General features: G+C 43.6%; 1 protein-coding gene across 1 annotated transcript; it reads right to left on the reverse strand.

The window, feature by feature from the left end:
- Window positions 1-3,410: 3,410 nt before the first annotated feature.
- Window positions 3,411-8,821, reverse strand: prdm13 (PR/SET domain 13). The gene is made up of 4 exons (XM_004077686.4): window positions 8,520-8,821; window positions 7,367-7,498; window positions 7,163-7,283; window positions 3,411-5,520 (listed from the first exon to the last, which is right to left on the reverse strand). The coding sequence occupies exons 1-4, from the start codon at window positions 8,685-8,687 to the stop codon at window positions 4,031-4,033; spliced, it is 1,911 nt and encodes a 636-aa protein (XP_004077734.1). The 5' UTR covers window positions 8,688-8,821; the 3' UTR covers window positions 3,411-4,030.
- Window positions 8,822-12,157: the final 3,336 nt, after the last annotated feature.

Genomic DNA, 12,157 nt, shown 5'->3' on the forward strand with positions numbered 1-12,157 from the left:
AAGCTGGAAAGCTTTTTTTAAATGGCAGCTTTCTTGGATGGCATGACCCTTAAAGTTGTTTTAGATTTGCTTTTACAAACACAGGAAGTGCAGCTTAGGAGTCCATTCTTTGCCTGTTGTCTTAAAATGACTGCAAATAAAACCTAGATTATTTTGGTGTGTTTAAGTTTGACAGGTGATCTTTTGTATTTAAGGCCGTTTTTGTTTTTTTTTGTCATCCATCATGTCCTTTTTATTTCTTGACGAAACCAAAATGACAGATTGCAAGAATTAAATCCTGTGGCACTGAGGTAAAGACAGGAAGCAGAGCTGGAGGTAGCAGAGATGCTGAGCTTCTCTTTGGGAGTGATCATGGATCAGGAATGAGGACATCAGAGAGGACGGCTCGTGTTAGAGGTTTTACAGATAAAGTCAGAGAGGCCAGACTGAAAAGATTAAGATACGTCCAGAAGAGAGACCATGAATTTGTTGGTAGAAGGATGCAGAGTAGGGCTTACGACCAAAATGGAGGTTTATGGATGCAGCGAACAAAGACATGAAGGTAGCTGGTGTTAGAGTAGACAATGCAGAAGACAAGGTTAGATGGAGGAAGGTGACACACTGAAGACAAAAGCCGAAAGGAAAAGAAGAAGCCTGCAGTCTCAGAAATTTATTTTTCTATTTTTTATTTCCATTTTTTAACCCAAAAAATTATGTCTAAGGATGTTTGGATTGTTCTCATTTTGAAAATGATCTTGTCAAACACGGTACAACTTCTCAGTGTTTGACATCAGAACCCTTTTGTCTTACAGTTCTTTTCCCACCAGGAAAGGACATGCCTGTTAAATGTATGCATTCTAATTTAAGATTTGTAAAGCATGAGCTTGTTAATGCATCATGACCTTCTCCTTTGTTCAGATGTGGTCCTCATTTAAAGATGATCATGAAAATAATTGTATCTTATATAAGTACATAAAGTCAATACACCTTTTTACTTTTTTTGTGTGTATTGACATAACACACACCGCATAATACCGCTCCCATCACAATACATTACTTGATACTTATTCCGTTAACAGGGCCTTCATCCAGAGCCCAGACCGCCAATGTGCAACCAAACAGTCAAGCAGGCAGCTTCTGTCTTGGTCTCCAAGCTCTCTGTGACACATAATTGCCTCGTTTCAATTTTCTATGCTTTCTTTTTTTGTCATGGTAAAGGACACTCATCAGCTGCTGTTAAAACAATTTGTTAAATGTTCACAACTTGAAGGGAAAGAAAAAACAGAGATAAAATCTCATCCGGGGGGACAAAAGAGAAGAAAGAAGAGTCCTTGTGTGTGTGTGATGCTGAATTTGTCCTGCAGGAATGAGGTCAGTCTGATCCTTGATGAGGTCCGCAAAGAAATTCAAACCATATCACTAACATTCTCTACCAAGCCAATTTTCCACAACCAGACTCTGGTTTCATAACAAAACTGCCAATCTATTGGATATGATGCTTCACCAAGTGCCAGACTTGATAAGCACAAACACAACCAAAGACACTCCCACAACCAACTTATAAAATTAAAAGCAACAAACCATCTGACAAATGAAAGAAATAATCATAAAACTTTGCAGATAAAATGATGCACTTTGCACAGAACCTGCAAAAATCTGACTGAAATCTGAAAACATTTATGTAGCCCAATAGAAAGAGAATCGATGTTTGATAGAAAAAAATCCAAATAAGTCTTTTTTATTAATCAGAAAGCACATTTCTTAATTTCTCTGTTTTGTGGCCAAGTAAAAGCAGCAGAGCTCCAGGATCTCTGACTCCCATTCCTCTGACTGTGACTGTGCTGTCTGTCACACTCAGCTCTGCGGGCAGGTCAAGGCACACTTCTGAAATAACCATAAAGAAAGGCTGCAGTCCGCTCTGATTAAGAGCAGGTTTGACCTCTGGATTGAATGAGCAGTTATCTGCAACAAAAAAGAAAGTAGCTCACTTACCCATCCCATGCCACCACAAGGTCCCTGGAAAGGTCATATATGCTTAGAAAGATGTACATTCTTTAATGAGCACTCAGTTATTTTTGAATCAATTTTCTTAAGAAAATATGCAGATATGTCACATTTGTTTCTAGTTTTTCTCCACTAATACTTTTCCACATTTGTCTGATAAGCCCTTCGTTTGTCCGTGAGGGCTTTTGAGATGTTTACTTTATTTAATGGAACAAATAATTTGTCTTTTTCATTGACGCTTATCTTCGTTGACCACAAAAACCACAGTTTGTTACTCCGTTTTTGCCTCATCTAGGCGGGTCTGCTCCGGAAATGCTGAGGATTTCGGCTCTTCTGAGTATTTGCAGCAAGTTTACAGGATGTTAGTCGCGTAAAACACCCAAATGCTGCAAAAATTGAAGAAAGCGGCAATCGACGACATAAGCAATAATTACTTTGTATTCAATGGAAAAGTGGGAATGCATGAAAATGTGGCATCGTTGGTTTCATATTTGCAGGACATCAAACGACGACATGCGGAGCAACTTAATATGAAATAGTCCCTCGCGTTTCCATGCGCAGAATGACCAGCATTTGAACCTGTCTTTGCCCATTTTTTCAAAGAAGAGGACAGATGGGAAAAGAGAAAAGAAAAGGACGCACTGCTGTCCTGCAGGGAAAGCATGCACATCTCAGCGGAGACAGCTAATTATGAAAGACAGCAGGTTCAGTCCACATGGTCCAGTTGTGCGCTAAAACGGGCACATTTTAATGCGAGTAAGAAAACGCGTTTAAATAACTAACGATGTGATTTATTCATATTTCACATTCTTTTCTTGCATTTAGCGACTTAACCACAAACTAAAGTCTAAATGCGAAAAGGACCTGACTGGGGTGCCGAAAGTTCCAGAAGTGTGTGGAAAAAACCTGTACACAAAAAAACAAATTTAATGCGCAACATTTTAGCACGGAAAAGTAGAAGTTCCTCCAACAGAACCATTCGCGCATTACTAATGCCATTAGCGCGCAGCAGTAACTCCATTGACTATTAAAAATATTTTTCAGATGCGTAAACTTTTCAAATTTCACATTAAAACAGTTGGTCATTTCTTGCTCCATTACAAAAAGGTTTTATTGAAATATCATTAACCGGCTTAGAAATATATCACAACAACCTTTTCGAGTTTTAAATTAAATTTATTCAAAAACCAACCACTTAATTGACAGAAGTAAAACATTTTCCTCTCAGACAACAACACATACAACAAATCTCCACCAAAATGTGAAATATTACTTTACAAATTCTATACAAATTCTATAACTGCGATACTTTTCCCTCTGGTAATAAATCCATAAATAAACTGGAAGCTGTTGGCTGAAAAACAGCGCTCCTCGACAACAAAGTGCAACTTTAAGTGTTTTATTCTGGGACGGACAAAAACAATTGATTATAATAATTATTATAATAATAATTTATTTTCTTGCAGCTGCTTGGTGAAGATGTTTTTAAAGTGCAACTGACAGTTTCAAAGGGACAGCAAAAACAGTTTTGAAAGAATTGTGTCGTTTTCTTTCCTCCATTTGGATCATCAAGTCTGCTTTTTACAACCGTCTGGTGGACACAAATAAAAAACGTGTTACTCTGCAAACAAGCCTTCAAATCCTGATATTCCTGACAGCTTCTGTTTTTTGTTGTTGTGATGGGAAAACTGTCAGCAGCTGATCATTGTTCCTTGTTTGTTTGCAGCAAAATTTCACTTTTTTGAGTGCAGAAAAGGAGCCCGCGTGTGGCTGCATAAACAGTTGGAAGATGATGTTTTTTTAAACAAACACAAATGTCTACAAAAACAGTCTTATCATAAAATGGGCTGAAACGACATCTGCGGATAGTTTTCTAAATGTATCCCTTTTACTCCATAAAAACCAAATCTGAAAACAGTTTGGGATTTTTTGTTTAATTTAACAGATATCTTTGGGTGAAATAGTGACGTTAAAACACTGAGATGTTCCTGCACCCAGCAAAAACTCTGGTCTCAGAAAGGGGTTTTATTTTCCGTGCGTAAACATGTCAGTCGTTGATTTTGCTGGACTCCTGGTCGCTCTGGTCGTCCGTGAAGCAGACGTCCACGTCACTGTCGTTGTCGCTCTTCTGCTCTGCGTCCTCGAACAGGCCACCTGGTTTGTCTTCCAGCTTCTTGACAGTCTGACCCGGATGCCTGGACTTCACGTGCCTTTCCAGGTCTCTTCTGCGCACCAGCACCTTCCCGCAGAAGTCGCACCTGTACGGCGTGTTTCCCTCCGCGTGCAGCCGGATGTGTTTGTTCAGGTTGCTTGGGTCTCCAAAGGGCCTGAAGCACACCTTGCATTTGAGCGGCTTGTAGCCTGTGTGAGTCCTCATGTGGATTTTCAGGCCGTATTTCCTGGAATACAGCTTGCCGCAGTACAGACACAGGTGTCCTTTTTTGGGTTTACCTGACGCCCCGCTGCTGGCGCTTCCGGCAGGCAGGGAGTCTAGCCGCGAGCGGTTCTTCTCTGCTGCAATCTCAGACAGCTGCTGCGTGTGCATGGCGATCTCCCGGTCAATGTTCGTGATGGAGCCCAGATCCTGGCTCAGGGAGGGGGCGCCAAAGTAGGACATGGACTCTTGGTACTTCAGGAGGTTACTGAAGTGGAACTTCAGCGGGTAGTAGGGTGAGCTGTACAGGAGCTCCCCGTTGTAGACGGTGAACGGCATCAGCGGGATGTTGCAGTCTCCTCCGTAAGTTTTGACGCCGTCAAATGGAGGCAAAGAAAACCTCTCGAAATGAAGCCCGGGGTTCATCTGGGGGTAGCGGGACGGGGACAGGCCTGGGTGTATTCGGCTGTCCACGTGTTTAAAAGCTGAGCTTTCTTCCAGGTGGGGCAGCAACGGAAAACCCCTAATGGCGTTTGCGCACGGAACCATCGGGGATGCCGAGTCCACAATTGCAGGTGCGCACTTTGAAGGATGGGTTCCTCCCACGTTCAGGCCTTCGCTCAGGTTGCGGATTGGCTTCGTGTTTCCTATTAGTTTGCTGAATCCGAGGCCACTCAGCTTCCCGTTGGCCTCTTCTCTGGAGGTTTCCGAACCCGAGGCTTTGGAAACTCCGGTCGGTTTAAAGGCGGAGCGCACGCCCGGATGGAAGCCCATGCCACCCAACACCGAGGACGTCGCGCCAAGGCTAAGGAGGGGACCCTGGGTTCTCGCTGATGCAACGCTCATGTCGAGGGCCCTGTCCTGCTCCTCAGAGCTGCTTTTCCGTGAAAGTCCTGTTTTGTTCAAAAAAGGCGAGGAAGACACCACCCGCCTGCCAGAGTCCGAGACGGAGGAGTTGTTGTGGGCGCTCCTCGGGGAGGTGGAAGCGCTGGGAATGTCTCCGGATTTCGGTGACCGGCTGAAGTTCTCCGTGCCTCTGACCAACTCGCTGCTCACGAAGCTTCTCCCGTTACTCAGAGCGCAGTGGAAGTGGACGTGGGCCTTGAGCGTGTTGGGGTATTTGAAGATTCTCCAACAGTACCAGCATATGTAACGCTCCTCACCTGCAGAGACAACATAGCAACAGCAATGAGAACATTTGAACCATAAAACACACAGACACGCCGTCATTTTTAATTAATTTTAATGGAAACAGAGCTGTACCGCCCGCGCAAAGAGCCAAGTCCGGCCTAAAAGCTCAAGTATAACGCGTATTAACTCCCCAAAACGCAAAACACAAACCTAAATCACACAAAAAATCTAATTTTGTTTCAAATTCTTACATTTTTTAAAATTGATCTCAAAATCTTTAGACACATCTGGAGGTTACATTCATTCATTATAGTTAAAATTCAAGATCTGGTGCCAATAGACACAAGAGGGCATCTAAATTACCCCCAGTTGAGTACTCCAAGGATAATATAGATGTAATGAATCTGTAATGCTCATAAGGGCCATTGTTTATGATCACCCTCGAAAGGGCAAACGCCCCTGTCCAATCTGGCGCTCCAAAACCGATGCGGCCCTTTCCCTCTCTGTGCGTTTTCCCGTGGAAGTGACAGCAGCTGTTGCTTGAAATCGCAAGTCCTCAGAAACAATGGCGCGGGCCCATCTGTTGACGCATCATAATGGGATGGAGCGTATGTCCAGGAGCGCACGCGGTGTGTAGGGCCGGGGAATCGGGGCAATATACTCCCCACATAAAAGTTAGCATTCATTAGGCCACAATACCTTAACGCACCCACCTAATTTACCGTGAAGCACTTGTTTTTGAATAATCTGCTTTTGAAAGCATGAATATTAATGGCGCAATGACGGCATCCTCATCCTCCTCTTTTTCTTCTTCCTGTCGCGTTTTGGTTTTAATTGTTTTGTTTTTTTTGTTCTATTTCAAGCACTTATATTTTTTTCACAGATATCATATCAAGATATTTAGTTTCGAAAATTAATTTTAGTGGCATTGGCTGCTCGAAATATCACGTACAGTATTAATGAACGTAGCTATTTAGGAATGATCTAATGTCTGAATAATCCCCGTTTTGGTGGGATTAAAGTCTGTTGATCCACTGTATTTTTCCGGATTAAAGAATAATCCCCAAACGCTGAACTATCCTTAATCCCCCAAACAAACTGATTAAAAGTCAAAATGGGAGTCGTTTACAGACTCTTAATCAGATTAGATTTCTTACCTGATATCAAAAATAAGAATTAGTCATTGCGCATATATTTTGTTCCACATTGGGATTCCGTTGCGCAAAATTCCTTCAACAGAAAAATGTTTATTTAACAACAAACACGCGATTTTAAACACTTGTTTCGGAGCAAACGAAAAGTACCAATAAAATAATAAATTAGATGTAATCAAAGTTTATTGACGCAAACGCAACACAGTCGTCAGTAAACGACAAATGTTTTTTTTAGAGGTAAATAAATCATTAGGTTGGCTGCTGAAAGGGCAACGCATCCAATTGATCACTGAGCAATAAAACAGGCGTTTATGTCAGCAGCAGCTCTACACGTCAATGTGCCAGACGCGTCCAGGAAACTGCGGGTTTGCGCAAAGTTCGGCAAGATGTGGCATTTTTAAAATAAGTACAAAAATAAACTGTTATTATTATTATTATCCGACAAAAAAATCAAAATCAAACAGTTTTTACTTTTTTCTGTTATGCAAAACCCGGTCTTATTACAAATAGTTTCATTTACCTTTCTCGTCGTGCGTGGGGGTGGCCGTGACGGGAATGTCATACCACTGGGCCAAAGCGTTGGAATACCAAACAAGGAGCTCCTCACCAGCGGGGATTTCCCTCAGAACCCGGTAGAAAATCTTCAATTCCAAAACAAGAAAAAATATGTTTCATCACAAAAGAAAACAATTGCAAAAAAAAAGAAAAATGACAAAAAATTCACCTGTCCGCCAGGTAAATCCGTCACAGCCTCAAGGTTTTGCTCTTGACTGTTCCTCGCGGGGCGTATGAACCCGATCCAGTCTGGCACGGCGCAACCAGATTCATCTGCAAACTCTCCACGCACCAACCGGATCTGGAGAAAAGTTAACAACATAGTTAAAACCCGTTAAGCAAGAAAAAATCTATACAAAAAAATGAATCAAATTTACGCACTGTCTGTATATTTATTATGTAACTAATTTCAAATTTTTATTTAGAACTTATTATATTTTGTATATTTTTTATGAAATGATTGGAGCGTCGTAAATCACCTGTGCGCATCCGCCTTTGCTAAAGAAGATGCTGCGACCCAAAGCGCTCCTAATGCGTCTTTATCCGCTCTGCTGATAATTTTCTAAAGAGACTGCCACGCGGGCCTAATTGAGTTGATATGAGAAATGAATTTGAGGAGTGTCAGAGCATTTCTAAACTGTTAGAGAACATTAAAAATGGGAGCGTGACATTTGACACAGAGATTTCACCTGATGATCGCCCTGTTTCCCCGGGGCTACGCATTTAGACGCATCAATCACAGCCGCTGACAGCCTCCACAATCACAGGCTGCACTTAGAGGTGCAGTTATGCGGCTGCTTGTTATTGTCTGTGTTTTTCCTATCTAGATTGTTTAATAATAATAAATATAACTCACATTTTCCCAAGAATATGAACTTTGACGCACCGTCATTTGGGAATGATTGCGTTAGTCCTGAAGCAGTTTTCTTGCTTCTCCTATTTTTTTTCCGTTCGTTCTCCCCCTGGCTGAGGCTTCGACCCCCAGTGGCATCTTTCTGTGGCCGGATTGGATTAACCATAAACGGCTCATCAGAATAACAGGCCTGCCAGGCAGTGAAATGTGAGGCCGTGCGGTGTTGCACTCCCGCGCCGCCCATTAGGCCGGATAAGTAGGAGCACACACTGACAAGTCGGCCACTGATGGAGCTCAATTATTTCTAACCTGACAGCCCAAACCAATTAACAACTTTCGGTCCAACAGAGTTTGACACGTCAGCCTTCAAAAGAATAGACGCTTATTTATTTCAATCATTTGGATTTTAAATGAAAGGCAACACTGTGGGGGGAAATCAAATACGCATTATTCTTTATTGCCTTTTTACCTTTTTCTTGGGTCCAACTTCCTTTCGGTCCGACACGTACTTCCCGAGCTTGCAGATGCCCGGTACCGGTCCTATCCGCAGCCCGGCCGGGATGCTGCAGTCCGCGAACACGCTGACGGTGGTGGACGCCCGGTTGGCTTGCATTGCGTGGGGTGAGATCAAAACCATGAAGACTGATGGAGACCAATTGTGAGAGACAGTGTGAGGAAGAGGAGGAGAGACGAGAAGGACGAGGACACTCCAGAATCCGCCCTCAAAGTGATGCAGTGGCGTTTGGCTCCCCGGCTTTTCTACTGATGGAGAAGGGGAAGGTAGCACCCCCCCTCCCCCTGCGCGCCCACCCACCCCCTGCCCTACACACTCATACACATCCACCTCCCTGTCCGTGGATGCAAGAGCGGTTTGAAGAAGATGGGAGGGTGTTGCAGAGAGGTGATGCTGGTTTGCAGGGGGGAGCGGTCCTGAGTTTACGGATGTGTGCTTGTTTTTGTGTGTGTGCGTGTGAGAGAGTTGAGCTCTCCCAGCAGCTGCGTGGAGAAGGAAAACTGACCGGCCTGGTCACATGGACACTTTCCCTCACTCCGCCGCATAATGAAATGCTCGAAACCGGTCAGGGGACACAAAGAGCCGGGCGACCTTCCCATCCCCGAAATCCAATTTGTCAAGGCCAGAGAAAAGAGAGTGCGGAATCAAAGGTCCAGAGCGGCCATTAATCCTCAGCATGTGGCTTTGTCCCCCAGACAGTTCCGATATTTTAACTGACAAATCCACTGTATAATTTCTCCATAAATCCTCTCCCTTCTCTATTCTTCCCCTTCAGCCCGGAGTTTGGAAATCAGGGGCTACTTTAAATCTACTTGGCTGGCATTCTTGAGGCTCTGCATACTTCAAAGGACCCTGCACTCCCTCCTCCCTTTTTTGTCCTTAGTTTAACAAAAGGAGCAGGAAAGTTGGAGGACTTGTTAACTTCTATTGACTCTCGGCGTGTGCCGGGTTCGGATCAGGCAGGTACTTAAGGAGGGAAAGCCAGCAGCAGGAGGAGAGACGCAGAGAGAAAAACAACATCCGCATCTTCCCAGCGCGCGCACACTTGTGGGCTTTCGTTTATTCACATTCAACATGTTCAGCAGCTCAAATAAGCAGAGACAAATAATCAGTCATTTTTACGTTAACATTAATTTTGTATTATAATTAAATATGATATAAAAAATAAAAAAACACACAGAATTTATTGTAATACAAATATTTATTTTTATTACTATTAATATTTACATTTATGTATGCAACCTCACGGTTTTTTATTTACTCGCAAAAAGAAAATATAATTTTCGCCGTTGAAGGCACTTCGATCTGGATGGTGCACCCCATGGATTACGGTCACGCGCTTGGTGATGTGGTGATCGAAAGGGAGAGCCCGGTGGATCTCTGAGGAGCAGGTTGCATGACGCTGTTTGGAATTTTTGATGCGAGCAGAACGCACGACCAATCATCCCACAGCGTGACGAGGTTGACCCCCGATCTGTGGACTAATATTTGTTTGCCCCGGATTCTGAGTCTGACTCTGTAGATTACAGTTTAATTATAAAGAAGGGCCCACCAGAAAATCCCTCCCATTAAATAAAGGCAAAATCCACCCTTTATAATTATAATTTCTTATGGAGCGCGCACTGCTACGCGAGGATCATTCTTTCCTCAGGTGATCAGCCACCCCCACCCCCCACATCCACTCTCAAATTATCCTAAACGACACGCGAACAATCTCATCAATAGTTTGCGCCCGGATGCGCGGAGCGGTTATTTATTAACGCCTTGCCATTTTCGACTGGTTCCCATCCCATTCGGCCCCTGCGCCTCTTCTCAGACCTGCACTTCTCTCACAGTGGAATCAATTATTCTACGAATAAGGATGTAGGGGTGAGGGGGGAGGGGGGGGGGGGGTTGAAAGAAAGGGTCCGTACTTTCTGAAGCGGTAAGTGTCCGGACGGAGCTCTCTTCTGCGGTGCGTCCAGGAGCCCCGAAGAGCCGTGACGGGCTCGGTGTCAGAGTGAAGGCAGTGTTAAGAGCAAATGGGATGGAAAATTAAATGAAATCAAATGGCCTGACCGGAGGGTATTGTTACTTTTTAAAAGAATAAAGTTTTAAAAAAGACACATTAATTACATGGTAGGATCTTTCATCTGGAACAATAGTGTGGAGTGAATCAACAGCATTCCACTAGTGCGCCTCTCTTAAACGAACTTCATCTCTTTAATGAACTTAAATAATGACCTGAATAGAAAGAGTTTACAAGAGGAGAGAGACGTTTTTATGGGCGGTTTTGCTTATTCTTGCCATTTGGTTCCCCCATTTCTTTTCAGGATTTTAACCGTCGGGTCTCTGATTTAACTGGTTGGTCATTAATGAGCCATGAATATAGAAGAACAACCTGTCTGCAGAGCAACGCGGTAAATACAGGGAGCAATGCCCCACCAGGGATCTCCATTCATGCGCCTTGACTGGGCTATACTTCAGGGTGCCAAAGGTTCACCGCCACCTCTTCTGGATCGGCTTCAATGGCAAGCATTTAAGACCCCTCTCTGAGTTAGCAGAAAACACATTTTTTATGTCGACCCATAAACTGTCTTTGGGGTCTTTTCAGCAGAGCCCAATCATTGTCCCAGCCACTAACATTTCCTATTTTTCACTGATTCCCACGTTCTATTTACTTTTTTTTTTAATTATTTGACCTCTAACTGTTTATCCAAACATTCTAAACATGAAACAATTTATCCTAAAAACACAATTTTTTCATTAAATTTAAACATTTGGTTACTTTAATTGCTTGAAATAACCTGGATGGAATCCTTTAAATGTATTTTCCGTGCTTTAAACTTGGGGAAAGACGCAAGCTGCGCCATGAGCAGACCAGCTCCTTTGATGTGGGTGGGAGACATTAGCGACGCGTTTGAATAGTAATTATGCTTGTATGGGACTCCCACCAGATGACAGACTAATATTCAAAATCGCATTAGAGAGGAGCCGCATAAATGGCACCTGATTCAACGCTGTTCATGCGTGATTTCATTCCAAGTGCCTCCCTTTCTCCCCCTCTCAAAGTGGGTTGCACCGCTCCTGCATTCAAAGTCTTGAAAGTTTGTGCGCCGGGGCTTTTCCCTGCCGCGTCTCCTCTCACTCCAACTCGCCCTCTCTCGCATGAGGGCGCGTGGATAAAAAGGCGCATGACGCAGCGTGAATTGATATGTTTCGGTGTACCTTATAAATTCATACCTTTTCTCAGTCGAGCGCCTCAGAAAGAAGGTGTCACTCATGCTGATTCTCTCTGCTGTCCGGTGCATTTAGCGGGGAATCTATTTGAGGAGTTCATTCCTAGGCAAATGTATGCAGGCATGGCTCTGCGTGAATAGAACAGCGTGTCAGCCGACCCTAATTGGGATTTAGCCACCCAAAGCATATGCACAAAGTGACAGAAAATCGCGGGTTTCAAAGAAAGTCACAACTTTTGCCCTTTTCTGTGAAGATTTAAAGTGAACCAGGATCTTTCTCATGGGACCAAGTTTGACCCAGCCGGCAGAGAGGCTTGTCTCTGCAAACTGAAAGTGTGAGCAAAACAACTATGATGGCAAAGAGCGTGTTTCCAG

This window comes from Oryzias latipes, chromosome 16 (assembly GCF_002234675.1).
Source record: "Oryzias latipes chromosome 16, ASM223467v1".
NCBI classification, from domain to species: domain Eukaryota; kingdom Metazoa; phylum Chordata; class Actinopteri; order Beloniformes; family Adrianichthyidae; genus Oryzias; species Oryzias latipes.